Source organism: Platalea leucorodia (assembly GCF_965183815.1).
Source record: "Platalea leucorodia genome assembly, contig: HAP1_HAP1_SCAFFOLD_295, whole genome shotgun sequence".
Taxonomy (NCBI): Eukaryota; Metazoa; Chordata; class Aves; order Pelecaniformes; family Threskiornithidae; genus Platalea; species Platalea leucorodia.
The window spans coordinates 51,328-70,342 of record NW_028121279.1 but is presented as its reverse complement, the minus strand read 5'-3'; the positions used below and the strand labels follow the sequence as shown (position 1 = coordinate 70,342).

The 19,015-nt window shown below is 48.6% G+C and overlaps 2 protein-coding genes across 2 annotated transcripts; one reads left to right on the top strand and one right to left on the bottom strand.

Annotated features, from left to right (window-relative positions):
• Positions 1 to 1,089, bottom strand: LOC309604003 (olfactory receptor 11L1-like; the record flags this gene model as incomplete). The annotated part of the gene is made up of 3 exons (XM_082338868.1): positions 1 to 9; positions 460 to 597; positions 1,009 to 1,089. 3 exons carry the CDS (start codon positions 1,087 to 1,089, stop codon positions 1 to 3), a joined length of 228 nt encoding a protein of 75 aa, XP_082194994.1.
• A 2,577-nt stretch (positions 1,090 to 3,666) lies between these two features.
• LOC309604000 (olfactory receptor 6E1-like) lies at positions 3,667 to 4,613 on the top strand (the record flags this gene model as incomplete). The annotated part of the gene is given in 2 exon segments (XM_082338865.1): positions 3,667 to 3,706; positions 3,709 to 4,613. Coding segments are annotated over 2 exon segments (945 nt in total).
• Positions 4,614 to 19,015: the final 14,402 nt, after the last annotated feature.

Here is a 19,015-nt window from a genome sequence, read left to right as displayed (position 1 = left end):
TCAGCTTGGCTGGGTAACAGAAGAGAAAACAGCATGTTTAGAGAAAGTTTTCTGCCACTCCTGGGCAGGTGTGGCATTTCAACAGCTCCCACTTGCAGGATCACAATTGTGGTTTCTTTAAAGCAAGAAGAAAGCCAGGGAAGTTTTTTACACTCTTCAACACCAGACCTGTATGTCTTTAAGACACAAATTTTCCCACTTCTCATTCCCCAAACAGTCCCCAGATTCTGCACTTCTAAAGATATACCTGGTACACAAAATATGCACTTCTGAGTTGTCTACACTTGACACAATCACAACCTGTTTATTCCTGGTGGGTCACAACTAGTAGGAGCTCTCGATGCAGGCCACAGTCTTTCTGAGGGCATTTCCAAGAGCCCTCTTGACTTGCCTGTTCTGCAGGCTGTAGAGGAGTGGATTGGCCATGGGCGTGAGGATGGTGTAGAAAAAGGATGGCACTGTATTGAGCTGCCTCAGTGAGGCTGTTCTGGGTATCATATAGGCAACGATGAGGGTACCATAGAAAGCAGTGACCACGCTGAGGTGAGAGGAGCAGGTGGAGAAGGCCTTCTGCCTCCCCGTGGTGGCTGGGATCCTCAGGATCGCAGCTATGGTACAGATATAGGATACCAAGGTGAACACAAAGGGGAAGACCACATCCAGAAAGCAGATGATGAAAGTAACCAGTCTAAGCACCGCGGTGTCACTGCAGGCGAGCTCCAGCAGTGGGGCAAAATCACAGAAGAAGTGATCAATTGCATTGGGACCACAGAAGTGTAACTTGGAAAGTAGCCCAGTGACTCTGGTAGACATTAGTAATCCTGCTAGCCAAGACCCAGCCACCAGCTGGAGACAGAGCTTCTGCTGCATGAGGCTGGCATAGAGCAGGGGGTGGCATATGGCCAAGTACTGATCCTAGGACATGGTGGCCAGCAGATGACACTCGCTACCTGCACAACAGGCAAAGAAAAAGAATTGTGTCATGCAGCCTTGAGCAGAAACGGTTCTGTCCCTGGTTAGGAAGCTGGCCAGCAGCCTGGGCAGGATAGTGGAGGTATAGCAGATTGCCACACTGGAGAAATTAGGCATCTGATCTGAGGCCCACGAAAGAAGGAGGAGGAAACCTAAGAAAAGAGAAGGGAATGCTGACAAAGGTAACAAGATGAATTTCACCAAGCACGATATTAGTTAATCTTGTCACACCTTCAACTGACTGGGTACCAAAATGGATCCTCACAACCACACCAGAGCAAGAATATTTTTCCTGAAGGCCTTTTCAGTCCTTCATGAGTTAAAACCCTCCTTTTCACACTGCTGCTGGTGATTTCTCTGCTCGCTGTCATGGGGAATGCAGTCACCATTGCCATCCTTTGGCTGCACCACTAGTGCCACACCCCCAGGCATCCCTTCCGCAGCACCTTGTCCTTCTTGGATATTTGGTTCACTCTGGTCATTCCCCCTAACATGTTTGTCAGTCTCATGCTGGAGATTAAGATATCTCTGCAGCTGCTTACAAGTCCCTCCTTCTCCGTCAGCACAGCTGAGTTTAACCTATGTGTTGTGATGTGTTTCGATTGCTGCAGGGCCATTTGCAGCCCCTCACACGACTCTGTCCTTACCAACTCCTGGCTGTGCCCCATGCTCATCTTTAGCTGCTGGGGAACGGCATCTCTCTCCACGCTCAGCCCCACCATCCTGTATGCCATTAGACCCTCTATGCCCACTGTAGAGACTGCTGCTTCTGCAGCATCATCCCTTTGCTGAGAGCAGCCCACATGGGCACCAGCTACTATGAAACATGAGCGTTGCTCTCTTCTCCACTGTGTTGCTGAGCTCCTTCACACTGACTACTGTGGTTTATGCCTACGTTATATGCACCGTCCTGAGGATAACCTCTGTGCAAAGGCACACTAAGGCCTTCTTCACCTGGATATCCTTCCCCTGCATACTCTATATTTCTTCACTCACTATGGCATATGCTGGCTGCATGCTTGACGATGCGGGGCCTGAAGAGAAGCTGCTTTGTTGTAAGCTGCCTGCAAATTTGCAGGTTCCCCTAGGAAAGTGCATTCAGGAGAAGAACAATTTTAGAGAACTGAGGTGTCACCCAGGAGAGTAAGAAGACACAACCCTTTGAGTGTTTGAACTGACCCAGAAAATGGATGCTGGGACTGTCCCCTCTCATTCACTGATTCACTACGCTCATACTGCTGTAGGTGACTGAGCTTGAGCTTTTGCTCAAATACAGCCAGGGGTTTAATCTCGGAAAATGTTCCACACGAACCCAGTGCAGAGTTTCCCCTATGCCAGACTAGAGGCAAAGAACAAGCCGGGCATTTGGGATCTAAGACTAGCCTGAGCCCCAAGCTAAAATGTCAGTGCAAACATGGAGCACTGCCCTGTACTGATCTTCCCATTTTACTCCTTGTGCAAGTGCTACCCATTCTGGCCTGGGACAGAGCCTAAGGGGACAACACAGCCTGTGGAGAAGATCAGTTTCACTGCTTCAAACCCACCTTCTCCTCCCCTCCCTCTCCTCCCCTTGCACTTGGAATCATCCTGCTTTTGCAGTCATCTGCTCTGCTCCTTTCCATGTCTAAAAACAAATATAAAGATGAAGGGAAAAATGTCAGTCTTCATTGCATATAGTTTTCTTGTGCTTCCTTCTCTTAGATATGTATTTTGATTTTAAAAAAAGTAACTTAATAAATGAGTGATTTGAGACTTGAATAGTGAGTTTCATCTGCTTCACTGCAGGTGCCTGTGCGAACTGGTTTTCCCCAGGCTCCCTCTAGAGTCAATGGAAACAAGAGAAAACGCTAGAGGCTGGTTCCTCCCAACCTATAACTGGCATGCAAAAGAAAGGTTACAAATCTCTTCCAGATGCTCTTCTCTTGCTCTGCGTTTAGGTCAGGACATTTGATAGCAATAGCAATGAGCAACTCTTTGGAAACAAGCGTGTTTCAGTGCAGACGGATGTCAGATGAGATTGTGTGACAGACTGTGTGGAGTCATCATACCTTTCAGTCATTATTTAGAGTACGAAAAAAGACAAGTTATACTTGGTCCCTATTCCACCCCCACCCCCTTTCCTGAAGAAACAGAGAGCAAGAAGGTGTGGAAGGAAGCAGGGGATTACAAAAGAGATACTGGATTTTGCTTATTTTGAAAACAAGAGACTCTCAGGGATTCCTAGCACAAAAAGGCAAGTACCTCTGAAAAGCAGAAAGAATAGCTTTCAACATACACATTTGATTTCATTTCATGGTTTAGCATTTGTGCAATAGAAGAGATGAGTTTGGCACATAGGTGTGACAGATGTTTGCAATAGGTCTGAGTGAACGTGGAATTTGCCAGGAATGGGGTGAAATAGCTCGCAGCCTCTTTAAAATCTTCTGCTCTGGAGAAAGAATCCTTTGGGAGTGTTTGAGAAAGGTAGAAAGATGACAACAAATTCTCTGAGGACTCGAACTGAAATGTAAACCAGAAAAATCAGGGGGTGAGAAAGGCTTGAAGGGCTCTCTCTCTCTCTCTGTGCTCTATAGGAGGAAGGCTGCAAGCAAGGAAAGAAGCAGAGAAGGAAGGATTCCTTTCATCCAGACGGTGAAATAATCACACTTGGGTTTTGCCATCTTCCTGTCTCAGCAGGATGAACTGAAATTCAGCATGGCAGCAGAAAATGAAACTGCAGTTACTGAGTTCATCCTAGAGGTTTCTCAGGGCTTGATCAATGCCTACAGCTATTTCTCTCTCTGCTCCTTCTGCTCATATACCTGACAACAGTGATGGGGAACGCAACCATCATTTTCCTCGTGTGTGTGGATCACCGCCTGCAAACCCCCATGTACTTTTTCATCAGCAATCTGGCCTTCCTGGAAATCTGGTTCACATCCTCCACAAGCATCAAATTGTTTGTGATCCTGAGTTCTGGTAGGAGAACGATCTCACTAAGCAGCTGCTTTGCCCAGTCCTGTTTCTATTTTGCCCTGGGCTGTACAGAGTTGGTTCTACTTGTCGTCATGTCCTTTGACTGCTACATTGCCATCTGCCAGCCTTTGCGTTACGCTGCCATCATGAAGCCTCAGCTCTGCATCCACCTGGTTGCTTCTGCTTGGGTCATTGGCATCACAGCCTTCAGTTACCGTCTGGTCCTCCTCTACAAGCTGACTTTCTGTGGCTCGAACAAGATCCACCATTTTTTTTGTGACAACTCCCCCTTGTTCACATTGTCCTGCTCTGACCCCAGCCTGCTTTGGAAAACAGACTCTGTTTTGTTATCGTTTATCCTACTGGGTTCCTTATGTTTAACTCTGGCATTTTACATGGGCATCCTTTTCTGTATTCTGCACCTGCCAGCAGCCGCTGGGAGGAAAAAAGCTTTTACTACATGTTCTTCCCACCTCACCACCTTGGCCATTGCATATGGGAGCTGCATTGCTCTCTATGTGCGTCCTTCCAGAGATGTTTCCTTGGAGACAAACAGAATTGTGGCTTTGCTGAACACTGTCCTGTACCCACTCTTAAATCCATTCATCTCCAGTCTTAGAAACAAGACTGTGCTACTGGCCCTGAACAAAGCCATTGCCCGTGCAACAGCACAGCTTTTCCCGTAATCCTGATGCATTTCTGGACAGCAATTCCAATGAGCTGCTATGTTAAATATGCTAAATAATACCAGTGCATAGGTATGTAACCTGCAAATACAGCTGCCTCAGGAGATGCATGTTCTTGCTGGGTTGTGTTAGGTTAAGTGAGAAGAAGCTCATGTGCACACACAAAGAAGGCACTACCGATGGCAGGAGGAGTAACTCAGTTAACACCCTGCCCCAGCTGCTCCCAGACCTGTCACAGGAGAGCCACCAGCTCATCAAGAGCCCATCTCCACAAAGCGAGAAGAGCACAGAGGCACCGTGGCAGGTGGGAACCCAGATGACGGGCTCCTGAGGAAGGAACATCTTGTCCCAGCTCCTTCCAGGGCTGCCCTGGGAGAGCCATCAGCCCCGTTGTCCAGGTGTGAAACCCACCAAGAGGAGTCACTGCGAGCAGCTCTCTGGATCACCATTTGGACTAAGGGAATTGTTGCCTAGGGGTGTAGGACACATTATGGGATGCAGGGGAAGAGCATTTTTGGATTGCACAGGATTTATTATGGGAAGTGTAGGGGAGGACCCCGACCAGTGCAGTCTGTCCTGTCTCCTCATTAAACTTAATTTCTAGCTCATTCCTGTGAGGGGGAATCTCTCTTCTGCGTGAACACGTGAGCGCAGGGGGATGAGTGCAGCAACTGGAGAAGGACCATGGGGTCAGACAGCCCGTATGTCATTAGTGCCAGCAACTGAGAGACCAGAGTGACTGGACTTAAGAGTCTGTGTGTGTGTGTGTGTGTGTGTGTGCGTGTGTGACTGGGGTGGTCTGTAGCAGCATCTGGAATGGGGCTGCAGCCTCAGGGGGCTCATATGTCCAGGTGCGTGCACCTGGGGAGGCTGGTATCCAGTGCAGCTACTGAGGAGACTGAGCGTCTGAGTCCAGCTGCTGGAGGGATCCACCCTGTAAAAGGTATATATATGTAGAACAGAACAGAACAGAACAGAATAGAATAGAATAGAACAGAATAGAACAGAATAGTTCAGTTGGAAGGGACCTACAAGGATCATCTTGTCCAAATACCTGGCCACTTCAGGTCTGACCAAAAGATAAATCATGTTATTAAGGGCATTGTCCAAATGCCTCTTAAACACTGACACGCATGGGGCATCGACCACTTCTCTAGGAAGTCTGTTCCAGTGTTTGACCACCCTCTTGGTAAAGCAATGCTTCCTAATGTCCAGTCTAAACCTCCCCTGGTGCAGCTTTGAACCATTTCCCCACGTCCTGTCGCTGGATTTAAGAGAGAAGAGATCAACACCTCCCTCTCCACTTCCCCTCCTCAGGAAGCTGTAGAGAGCAATGAGGTCACCCCTCCGCCTCCTTTTCTCCAAACTAGACAAGCCCAGTGTCCTCAGCCACTCCTCAGAGGACATTTCTTCCAGCCCTTTCACCAGCTTTGTTGCCATCCTCTGGATGCATTCAAGTACCTTACATCCTTCTTCAGTTGTGGGGCCAGGAACTGCACACAGTACTCCAAGTGAGTCTGCACCAGTGCTAAATACAGCGGGATAATCCCTTGTCCTGGTTTCAGCTGGGATAGAATTAATTTTCTTCCTAGCAGCTGGTACAGTGCTGTGGTTTGGATTTAGGATGAGAATAATGTTGATGATAACACACTGATGGTTTACTTGTTGCTAAGCAGTGGTTATCCTAGTCAAGTCATTTTCAGCTTCCCATGCTCTGCCAGGTGCACAAGAAGCTGGGACGGGGCACAGCCAGGACAGCTGACCCAGGCTGGCCACAGGGCTATTCCATACCATGTGACGTCATGCTCAGTATATAAGCTGGAGGGAGTTGGCCGGGGGAAAGCGATCGCTGCTCGGGGATGGTCTGGGCATCGGTCAGCAGGTGGTGATTGTGAATCACTTGTTTTGTGTATTATTATTATTATTATTATTATTATTATTTCTATTATTATTATTATTATTATTATTTCCCCTTCCTTTGCGGTCATACTAAACTGTCTTTATCTCAACCCACGGGTTTTACTTTCTTTTTCTGATTCTCTTCCCCATCCCACTGTGGGAGGGAGGGTGAGCAAGCGGCTGGGTGGTGCTTAGTTGCCGACTGGGGTTAAACCACAACATCCCCTCTTTTGAGCCCCTCGTTATACTGCACCCCAGGGTGCGGTTTGCCCTCTTGGCTGCCAGGGCACACTGCTGACTCCTGTTGAGCCCCCTGCCAGCCAGCACCCCCAGATCCCTCTCTGCAGGGCTGCTCTCCAGCCACTCCTCTCCCAGTGTATACTTGTGCCCGGCATTATTTCATCCGAGGTGCAGAATCCGGCATTTGTTCTTGCTGAACATGGTGAGAGTTGCCTCCTCTGGGTCATGGATACAGCTGTTAGACTGCACAGGGCCCAAGAACGTTCTCTGTGCTGCCCCATGATGCCCCAGTATGTCCCACTGGCCTTCAGGTAGGGTATGACCCCTTCACCACTGCTTTCTCAGCCCGATCATCCAACTGGTGTTTCACCCATCTGTTTGTCTGCCCTTCCAGGACATAATGTCCTAACTTGGGTACAAGAATAGTGAGGGAGAACACGTCACAAATCTTGCTGAAGTTGAGGTGAACAGCATCCACTATTGTCCCCTTATGAACAAATGCAGTTACTTCATCATGAAGGCAGTCAGCCTGGTGAGGCATGCTTTACCCTTTGAAAGTCCATGCTGACTGCTTTTGCACACATTCTTCTCTTTAAAGATCCCAGAAATACCACCCAAGAGATATTGATGGCTTACTCCTCACCAAAGTGAGCTTGTACAGCCTGGGGTTCCCTGGGTTGCTCCTTTGGCTTCTTTCAGAGATGGGTGCAACATTGCTTTGTCCTCACTCACAAGAGACCTCTACCAATGCCATGACCTTTCCAAAGGGATATTCCACAGAAATATCAGTGTTCCCCTGTAACTTCATTACCACTATTCTGCTTGTTATATGCTGTATTTACTTTCTCTAATTGTTCATGTATTTTCACCTGTCCTGATAAAATAAGTCATCTTATTTACAATTTCCTGATACAATAAAGTCATCTTACCAGTAGACTGTCTAGACAAAGGCCCTTTCCATTATTCTCCAGTTTTCTCCTGCCCTTACTCATTGTTCATTCAGATGCCTTTCAGCTATGCTGCTGCTTTGGGTTTCAGGGAGTTAAAGCTTTCATGTCTTTCAGTAGGACAAGTGTCTGTTTAGCCAATTCTTTAATTATGTTTATCTCTACCTTTCTGTAGCTATCTTTGTAAAACATTTCTCATAAGATTATCCCTTGTCGAAAGGCAACTTCATTACAGGTAGCTTGTAAGTAGCTTATGCTTGAGGAGTGTATTGTATTGTTTCTGAAACTTTATCATGCTTTACTTTGCTTGCAAATAGGAAAAATCCTTCTCTGCCTGTGTGCGGCCAGTTGTCGAAGGAGATCAGGTGGGAGATGGTACAATGGAGCTGTAACACCCAGTTGCAGACTTCAGTGGAGAAGTCTGATGTAAGGAAAAGTGATGTTCTTGCAGCCTTTCAGTACTTAAAGGTAAAGTACCAAAGCTCAAAGCTCAAGGACAATAAAAAGGGCTTTTTTAAGCATCTAAATAGCAAAAGGCAGGCAGGAAATAACATTGGCCCATTACTTGATGAGCAGGGTCACCTCACAAACAGGGACATAGACAAAGCAGAGACGTTTCATGCTTTCTTTGCCTCCATCTTCAACACCGATGAAGTGTTCTCTGGGCTAGAGAACCATGACTGCAAGAACGACAAACTCCCAACCAACCCCGAACTTGTGCAGGATTTGCTGCTCCAGCTGGATAAGTCAATGGGGCCGGACGGGATTCATCCGAGGGTACTTAAAGAGCTGGCTGATGTCATAGCGAGACCTCTCTAATGATTTATCAATGCTCTTGGGAATGTGGGGAGGTCCCAGTTGACTGGAAGCTGGCAAACGTTGTCCCAGTCTTCAAGACGGGCAACAGGGATGACCCTGGTAGCTACAGGCCTGTCAGTCTCACCTCTGTGCCTGGCAAAATGAGGGAGACAATTCTTCTGGGAGTTATTGAAAAACACCTGAAAGACAACGCAGTCATTGGTCCCAGCCAGCATGGGTTCACGAGGAGAAAGCCCTGCTTGACAAACTTGATTTCCTTCCATGACAAGGTTACCCACCTAGCTGACCAAGGGAAGCCAGGCAATGTCATCTTTTTGGACTTCAGTACAGCCTTCAGTACTGTCTCAGTAGCCTCCTGGACAAAATGTCCAGCATACAGCTGGATAAACACCTAATGCAACGGGTGAGCAATTGGCTGATGGGTCGGGCTCAAAGGGTTATAGTAAATGGAGTTACATCGGGCTGGTGACCAGTCACTAGCGGGGTTCCATGGGGATCCATGTTGGGGCCAGTGCTCTTCACTATCTTCATAAATGACTTGGATGCAGGACTCAAAGGTTTGTTATCAAAGTTTGCTGATGACAAAAGATTGGGAGGAGCCGTTGACACTCTTGAGGGCAGAGAGGCCCTGCAGAGGGATCTAGACAAATTAGAGAGCTGGGCAATCCCCAACTGTATGAGGTTTAACAAGGGCAAGTGCTGGATTTTGCACCTGGGACATGGCGACCCTGGATGTACATACAGACTGGGGAACGAGAGGCTGGAGAGCAGCCCCATGGAGAGGGATCTGGGGGTTCTGGTCAATGGGAAGTTGAACATGAGCCAACAGTGTGCCCTGGCAGCCAAGGAGGGCCAACCGTGTCCTGGGGTGCATCAAGCACTGCATTGCCAGCCGGGCGAGGGAGGTGATTGTCCCGCTCTACTCTGCACTGGTGCGGCCTCACCTTGAGTACTGTGTGCAGTGTTGGGTGCCACAGGACAAAAAGGATACAAAGCTACTGGAGAGTGTCCAGAGGAGAGCCACGAAGATGGTAAAGGGTTTAGAGGGGAAGGTGTATGAGGAGTCCTTCGGCTGGGGCTACACGGCTAGAAGGCGCGTCCCCTGGGTGGTGGAGAGGGGATCCCTCTCTGGAGGGTGCACCGGATAAAATTGAAGAAGGTGCCGCGAACCAACACAGCCTAAGGGAAGGCCACCCTGACAGAAATACCACTGGCCCTCCAAGTCATGGGGGTTGGGCAGGAGGCCAACTACCTCCTCCTGGAAAAAAATAAAAAGTTGCAGAAACGACGAGCATCAGAAATGGCGGGGATGGAGAAAATCAGTAATGAAGTGAGGAGGAGGAGATGGAACTGGATCGGTCACGTCCTGAGGAAAAAACAGACAGAAGACTGCGCTGTGGCCCTTGGGTGGACTCCAGAGGGAAGAAGAAAGTGGGGTCGTCCAAAAACAACCTGGCGTCGGATGGTGGAGGTTGAGAGGAATGGTGCAGACTGGAACTCTTGGGAAGCGGCACGGCACGCAGCCGCAGACCGATCGAAGTGGAAGAACGATGTTCGCGCCTTGTGTGCCTCCTGGCACTGAGAGAATTCAATTCAGTTCAGTGTATGAGGAGTGGCTGAAGTCACTTGGTCTGTTGAGCCTGGAGAAGAGGAGACTGAGGGGAGACCTCATCACGGTCTACAGCTTCCTCACAAGGGAAGGAGGAGGGGCAGGTGCTGATCACTTGTCCCTGATGACCAATGATAGAACCCAAGGGAATGGCAGGAAGATATGCCAGGGGAGGTTTAGGTTGGACATTAGGAAAAGGTTCTTCACCCAAAGGGTAGTGGAGCATTGGAAGAAGCTCCCCCAGGAGGTAGTCACGGTGCCAAGCCTGACAACATTCAAGAAGCATTTGGACAACGCTGTAAGGAAGAAATTTTTAACAATGAGCATGGTGAGACACTGGAACAGGTTGCCCAGAGAGGCGGTAGATGCCCCATCTCTGGAAACATTCAAGGTTAGGTTGGACAGGGCTCTGAGCAACCTGATCTAGTTGAAGATGTCCCTGCTCCTTGCAGCGGAGTTGCACTAGATGACCTTTAAAGGTCACTTCCAACCCAAAGCATTCCAGGATTCTATGACTCTATGATTCTATGAAAAGGTGAATCGAGTCAGTCTGCAGAGGTGAAAGCCATCCAGCTGGCTTTAGATATTGCTGAAGGAGAAAAATGGCTGGTACTTGATCTCTATAGTGACTCGTGGATGGTGGCAAATGGCCTGTGGGGGTGGTTACAGCAATGGAAGCAGAGTAACTAATAGCAGAGAGGCGAACCCATCTGGGCTGCCACATTTTGGCAAGATATTGCTGCCTGGGTAGAAAACCTGGCTGTAAAAGTACGTCACATAGATGCTCATGTAGCCAAGATTTTGGCCACTGAAGAACATCAAAACAACCAGCAGGTGGATCAGGCTGCTAAGATTGAAGTGGCTCAGGTGGATCTGGACTGGCAACAGAAGGGTGAATTACTTCTAGCTGGGTGGGCCCATGACACCTCAGGCCATGAAGGAAGAGATGCAACATATAGATGGGCCCGTCATCGAGGGGTGAACTTGACCATGGACGCTATTGCACAGGTTATCCATGGATGTGAAACATGCGCTGCAATCAAGCAAGCCGAGCACTTCAAGCCTCTCTGGGATGGAGGACGATGGCTGAAATATAAATATGGGGAGGCCTGGCAGATTGATTATATCACACTCCCACAAACCCGCCAAGGCAAGTGCCATGTGCTTACAATGATGGAAGCAACCACCGGATGGCTGGAGACATATCCTGTGCCCCATGCCACTGCCCGGAACACTATCGTGGGCCTTGAAAAGCAAGTCCTATGGCGACATGGCACCCCAGAAAGAATGGAGTCAGACAACGGGACTCATTTCCGAAACAACCTCACAGACACCTGGGCCCAAGAGCATGGCATTGAGTGGATATATCACATCCCCTATCATGCACCAGCCTCCGGGAAAATCAAACAGTACAATGGAGTGTTAAAGACTACACCGAGAGCAATGGGTGCTGGGACGTTCAAACATTGGGACACACATTTAGCAAAGGCCACCCGGTTAGTCAACACTAGGGGATCTGCCGATTGAGTTGGCCCTGCCCAATCAAACCTTTTACCTACTGTAGAGGGGGATAAAGTCCCTCTAGTCCACATAAAAATTATGCTGGGGAAGAAAGTCTGGGTTATTCCTGCCTCGGGCAAAGGCAAACCCATTCATGGGATTGCTTTTACTCAAGGACCTGGGTGCACTTGGTGGGTGATGCAGGAGGATGGGGCAGTCCAGTGTGTAGCTCCAGGGGATTTGATTTTGGGTGAGAATAGCCAACGGTTTGAATTGGATGACGTTAATTGCTACATAATACTGTATGTCATCACTGCTGTGGTTGCTATATGCCATATCAAGGCTATTACAGTAAGAATCACCCAGATTAGTGAAGAATGAATTTTGATGAGACCAAGCAAAGTGCAGTGATGACAGAACCGGAGAAGTGCAGTGGTGATGGAACCAGAACTGGCTTCAGCATGCAACAATCCAACACCACCCATCATCTCTCCTGCCCTGAAGGACTGTTATGACAGGTGGAGTCTAAAGTCATGGACTGAATGAACTCAACGGACATTTTAGAGGGATGGCCCATAGACTGAGGGGATGATACCTGTGTGTCTATATCAAAATACAGGAAAGATGGTGGTAATTAATTGGGATGTATTGGAAAGTGTGAGACCTGGGCATGGCATAGATGGTATAGAATAAGGGATGAATATTGTCCTGATTTCAGCTGGGATAGAGTTAATTTTCTTTCTAGTAGCTGGTATCGTACTGTGTTTTGGATTTAGGATGAGAGTAATGTTGATGACACAGGGTTGTTTTCATTACTGCTGAGCAGTGCTTACACTGAGTCAAGGCCTTTCCTGCTTCTCACACTGCCCCACCAGCAAGTACACTGGGGATGCACAAGAAGTTGGGAGAGGACACAGCTGGGACAGCTGACCCCAGCTGACCAAAGGGATATTCTGTACCATGTGATGTCATGCTCAGCATATAAAGCTGGCGGAAAAGCTGGCTGAGGGTCCGCTGCTCAGGAACTGGCTGGGCATTGGACAGCATCACTTCTTTTGTATATTCTTTTATCATTGTTATTCTTTTCCCTTTCTTTTCTGTCCCATTAAATTGCCTTTATCTCAACCCATGAGTTTTACCTTTTGTTTTCGATTCTCTCCCCCATCCCACTGCGAGGGAGTGAGCGAACGGCTGTGCGGGGTTTAGCTGCCTCTCGGGTTAAACCAGAGAAGGCTTTGACACTGTGAAAACACGGTTCGGTAACAGCCAAAACACGGGTGTGTTATCAACGCTGGTTTAGGCACAAATGCAAAACATAGCACCATATGGGCTGCTCTGAAGGAAGCTAACCCCATCCCAGCCAGACCCAGTCCACTTGAAATGGGGGCCCCAAAATGGACGCAGTTGCTTACAGGTGGCCTAACGAGTGACGAGCAGGGGGAGACAATCTCTTCCCTCGCACTTTTGGCGAGGGTTCCCTTTATGCACTTCAGGACACTGCTGGCCACTTTTGCTGCCAGGTCGCACTGGATCAAGCGGATAAATGCTGGATGGTGTTCTGTATTTAATTTCTCTAATCTTTCCTGTATTTTCACCTGTCCGGGTACGATGAGCATTTCTAAAGTCATCTTTTCAGCAGGTTGTGCAGACAACAGCCCTTTTCCAGTATTCTGCAGTTTTCTCCTGCCCTTACTCTTTGTTCATTCAGATCCTTCTCACCTGTGCTGCTGCTTTGAGCTTCAGGGACTAAAAGCTTGCCTGTCCTTCAGTAGGACAAGTGTCTGTTTAGCCAATTCTTTAATTATGTTTATCTCTACCTTTCTGTAGCTATGTATCTAAAACATTTCTCATAAGATTATCCCTTGTAGAAAGGCAACCTCATTAGAGGTAGCTTGTAGAGTAGCATATGCTCGAGGAGTGTATTTTATTGTTTATGAAACTTTATCAAGTTTAATTTTCTTTGCTTGCCAACAGGAAGGATCCTTCTGTGCCTGTGTGCAGCCAGTTGTCTAAGGAGATCAGGTGGGAGATGGTGCAATGGAGCTGTAACATTCAGCTCCCAGAGGTCAGTGAAGCCTGATGTCAGGAAACTGATGTAAATCCCAGGTGGCCAATGAGAGAAATGGTGAGGTTGAGGAAGGGAGGAAGCAAGGGGCAAGGTTGTCACTACAGTGCCAGACCTCAAGGGACTGCTTTTCCTAGCTGTCCAGACCTCCCAAGGAGACCCTCTGCAGCCATATCAATTGGAGAATGCTGCCATCACCTCTGCTCTCAACTGAAATGAATAAAATATAACCTTTAAAAAAAGGATTTTGATTAAGTGCACTTGGAAATCTTCCTCCTTAACTACACTGTGAAATGACTCTACAATTAGCTGGACAAGTCTTGAAGAGTTGAAGAAAATTACAGGAAGAGAAATAGCTCGTTAGGGCTTTCTGTATTTTAATGAGCCCCCATGCTGTAGTTGGCCCTGTGTCTGTGAACCTCAGATACTGAGAGGAGACTGAACAAACCTCTCAAGAAGTCAAAGGCAGAAGCAAAACCTTGAAGCATTGATTGGCCCCCCTGAGGGCCATTACTGACAAAGCCTCCCCAAGGGCTCGTTAGAGCAGCTAACTGGAGGCTGTGATTGCAGGTAGGCAAAGGCACTGTGCAGGGGGCTGTAATGCTGAGAAAACCCTTGGTTTGTCTGATGAAGCACCAAGGCCAAGTCCTAACCTGCAGGCCCTGGGAAGGCAGATCCTGTCCCTCACGTCTGGCTCAGGGCTCTTCCTGGGGCAGTGGGATGTGAGGATGAGCAATGCCAAGTGCAGAAAAACTGTGCAACACCTCCCGGCCCCCCCAAGCAGGGATGAGGAAGAAACAAAGTCCAGAGCCTCAAAATGAAGTTTTGCAGCAGGCGTCAGTGGCAGAGGCTGCTGCCATAGTCAAGAGGACAAAGACCTCAGTCCTGTTGGGCTCAGGGGGAGGGTGTCTAGTTAGTGTCAGGGCATGGGCTCACTTTGTGGATTAGGGTTTTGTGTAGGGCTGTTGTGAGGGTTAGGGTCAAGGCTAGCATTTTAGTGTTTGGGATAAAGGCTAGGAATTAGAGTGAGTAATAGGATGAGAGTAAGCGTTTATGGTTTGGGGCTTTGGTTTAGAGGTAAGGTTTGAGGTTAGGGATTGGAGTAGGGGATTCCTGTCAGGGGGAAGGGTGCCATGTAGGGGTAGGGTTAGGGCTTAAGGTTACTGGTTAGAAATAGGGTAGATGCCTAACATGAATGTTTTCTTAGTATCACGGTGTCATCAAAATTATGCAAACACATCTTTCCTCTTCAAAATCTTTCATCTCTATTGGCCAAACCTCTCTTCCCTCCACCAAATCTTGTCCCAGCTACCCCTGACCTCCCCACATCTTTCATCTTGTTGGGGGGAGCATTGTGATGGCTTTCAAGACCTCAGAGTATCTCTCTCCCCACTGCTGCCTGGTCAGAAATGACCTCACAGCCAGCATCCAAAGGGACACAGTGTGCTGCTGTGCTGGAGAGGCCTCTTCACAGCCTACCCAGCAGCCTGGAAGGCAGGTGATGTCTTCCACCACCCCGAGGTACCCTGCCTGCCTACCAGCTCATGCTGCAGAAGGGCTCCCATATGTCCTGTGACACATTTTCCATATGGGTCCTTCAGCTACATAGGGCAGTGGCCACCTCTTTGTGGACAACTTAATCGAGTCCTGAATGTGATTTTTTAGGAAAAAGTTGAAACCTCTGCAGAAAAGAACTCAGTGTAATAGCTGAGAAAGTCTTCATTTCCAGCATGGCTGACTTTTTATGAATTTTCAATATTTTTTTCATCCATTTTTATTAACAGCAGGAAGGGCACGTACTGGCAAGCTGATTATGCTCCCTTGCTGTGTGCGGATAGTTTTATGCAGCCACTTATCAAAATAAATTTTCTTACCAATCATTCACATGGAGAAACATTGCTCAGAAGAACTACTCTATTTCTGTTGGAACCCTCTATGTCTCTGCTTCTGCATCTTTGTCTTTTCTCCTTCCTCTGCTTATTCTGTCGTCAAAAAGCTCTCCAAGCGGAAGACTGATTGAATTGTAGAATAACTCAGGTTGGAAGATATTTGAATGTCATCTTTCCCAACACTCCTGCTCGAGGCAAGGTGAACTAGATGAGGTAGCTCCAGAGCTCCTCTCAGCTTGCCAAGGGAGCTGAAGGTGAGCTCCATCCCATCATACAGGGAGATAATAAAGATGTTCAACAGTGTTGGCCCAAGTGCTGGTAACAGAGAGGTGCTGATAATGACTGGCTGCAAGGAGGAATCTGTGCCAGTGGTGACATCTGAGACGGATCGTGCAGTCATCCTCCCGTCCACCTCATCGTCTACTTCTTTAGTCCAGATATCACCAATCTGGCTAGAAGGAGACTATGGGAGGCCATGTTAAGGCCTTGCTAAAGTCCAGCTATGCAACCTCTCTGATGCCTCTTGCCTTTACAAGGCGTTTTACAGAGGTCTCACAATGAAACCAGCCAGCCCCACTTGCACCTCTCTGCACCAGAAACCTTCTCCACATCTCACACTTCCACGAGAGTGCCCAGGACACAGCACACACCTGCCTGGGTTTTCTGGGCCTGTTCAGAAGAGAACCAGAAGTCATTGCTCCCAGCAGGCCCACAACTCCAATTGACTCTTCGTGCAGCCCACAGCTTTTCTGAGCACTTCTCTCCGTGTCCCACTCCCCTCCAAACTTTCTGATCCTCGGGCTGCAGATGAGGGGATTGAGCAGGGGCCTGAGGATGGTGTAGCAAAAGGGCTTTGTCCAACTGTCTCAGGAGGGCTTTTCTGGGCATCTCACAGACAAGGATGAGGATGCTGTAGAAAACAGTTTCACGAGTGAGGTGAGAGCAGCAGGTGGAGAAGGCCTCCCACCTGTCCATGCTGGGTGGGAGAGCTGCCCCAGGGTGGCAGCTCTGATGCACGCACAGGATGCCCCTGTGAAGAGAAAGGGGAAGCCTAGATCTAAAAATCAGGTTATGAGAGCAAAGAGTGTAAATGTCATGGTGTCACTGCAGGAGAGCTCCAGTGAAATCACAGAGGAAGTGGTGCACTGCACTGGGGCCACAGACCTGCATCTGGGACAAGAATGAAGTGACTATTGTAGATGAGAGAAACCCCCCTAGCCAAGGTGTAGCTGCCTTCCCAAAAGAGACCTTCCAGGTCATGAGTCTTGCAGAGAGAAGCAGGTGGCACACAGCCCAGTACTGATCGTAGGATGTGGCCACCAGCAGGAAACACTCAGTACATGCAAAAGGTGCAGCAAGTACTACTAACACCGCTGTCAGCAGAGGTGGTGGTGTGTCCAGTCCGGTCAGCAGTGTGGTCAGGTCAGGGGCATGGTGGTGGAGCTATAGCAAGTCTTCAAGCTGTCCACCACCAGCACAATGATGAGGGTGTTCCCAACACCAGTCACAGGGCAGGTCATGAGAGAGAGGAGTGTTGCGGACATTCCCTATTCGCACCTAAGCGCTGCAGTGTATCACCCTGCTTTGCACGCCTTAGAGATGCCCCAGGGCATGAGGAATGGACACAGGAACCTTGGGCCAAGGAAGTGCATCCCAGTGCTGCATTCAGGTGGTTTCCAGGGGACATTCCTCTCAATGTGAAGTGACCTCAAGACACTGTCTTTCCCACAGGCCTTCACAGCAATCCCAAGAATAGCTGATGACATTTGTGCTCTCTCAGGTTCATCTGTGCCACGCACACCATGTCTTTAGTCTCATCTCATAGAATCATAGAACGGTTTGCGTTAGAAGGCACCTTTAAAGATCATCTCGTCCAACCCCCATTCCCATGGGCAGAGACATCTTCCACTAGATCAGATAGCTCAAAGCCTCATCCAGCCTGACTTTGAACACTTCCAGGGATGGGGCAGCCACAACCTCTCTGGACAACCTCTTTCAATGTCTCACCACTGTCATCATAAATACATTTCTTCCCCATGTCCAATCTAAATCTAACATACTTCAGTTTAAAACCATTGCCCCGTGGCCTGTCACTACAGGCCTTCATATAAATTCTCTCTCCATTTTTCCTATAGGCCCCTTTTATATATCGAAAGGCCACAAGGAGGTCTTCCCGAACCCTTCTCTTCTCCAGGCTGAACAACCCCAACTCTCTCAGACTCTGTTCATAGGAGAGGTGTTTCAGCCCTCAGATTGTTTTCGTGGCTCTGTAGAGAACTGCTAATGTAAAAGAACAAGATGTCTCAAACAGCCTGGTGCTAAAACCACAATGCAGAGCGACGGTCGCTAGGACCCAGGACCGGACAGTACCCTGGAGTGAGGGTGAGGGAGGGAGTCCTGTGGAGACAGGGCGGCCTTGCCTCGGCCCCATTCCCCATGGTCTGTGAAGCGTCTTATCCCCCCCCCACCTACTGCCTGGGGGACAGTCCTGGTATCGCTCCTCTTGGTTTGACTGGTCGCTGATGTAATCTTCCAGGCCTTCACAGCAATCCCAAGAATAGCTGATGACATTTGTGCTCGCTCAGGTTCATCTGTGCCATGCGCACCATGTCTTTAGTCTCAGTACGGACCCTTGAGGGACCGTTATTGGTTTCCACTTGGGCATCAGCCATTGACTGTAACTATTTGCATGCGGTCATCTAGCCATTTCCTTATCCATCTAACAGTCCATCCATCAAACCCATACCTCTCCAATGTAGCAGCAAGAATGTTGTGGGGGACCATATCAAAGGACCTAGAGAAGTCTAGGTAGATGACATCCATAGCTCTTCCCTTCTCCACGGAGGCAGTTACTCCATGGCAGAAGGACACGAGATTAGTCAGGCCCAATTTGCCTTTTGTGAAGCCATGTTGCATGTCTCTAATCACCTCCCTCTCTTCCATATGCTTTGACATGTCTTCCAGGAGGATCTGCTCCATGATCTTACATCTGTACAACGCAAACATGGACTTCCAAACTAGTCATTTCGTGTCGCACTATGGAGTGATAAACAACCTGTATGAGCAGGGGTGAGAGTCCGGTGCTGGAAATGGTGATTGTTATTGGCTGGTCTGTGGCGGTTGCCTTGGGGCAGCTTCCCTGGGGTGTCCAGTGAACACGGGCACAGACCAGAGCCTGCTCTGCTGGTCCTTCCTGTCTCCCCAGGAGGTCTGCATGTGCAAGGACACTGCCACATGCTCCCACCCTGAATACTCAAACCATTTAGCTGTTCAATCGTGTTTTCCTCTTGAGGGCACTTTCCTGGGCTTGTTCTTGAGAGAAACTTTGGAAGAAAACCTGAGCTTTCAGGCACTGCCATCAGGAGATCCCCTTGTATGGTGGAAGCTCGATTATGGAGGTCAGCTCTGCCAAAGAAGTGCCCATTGCCTGTCAC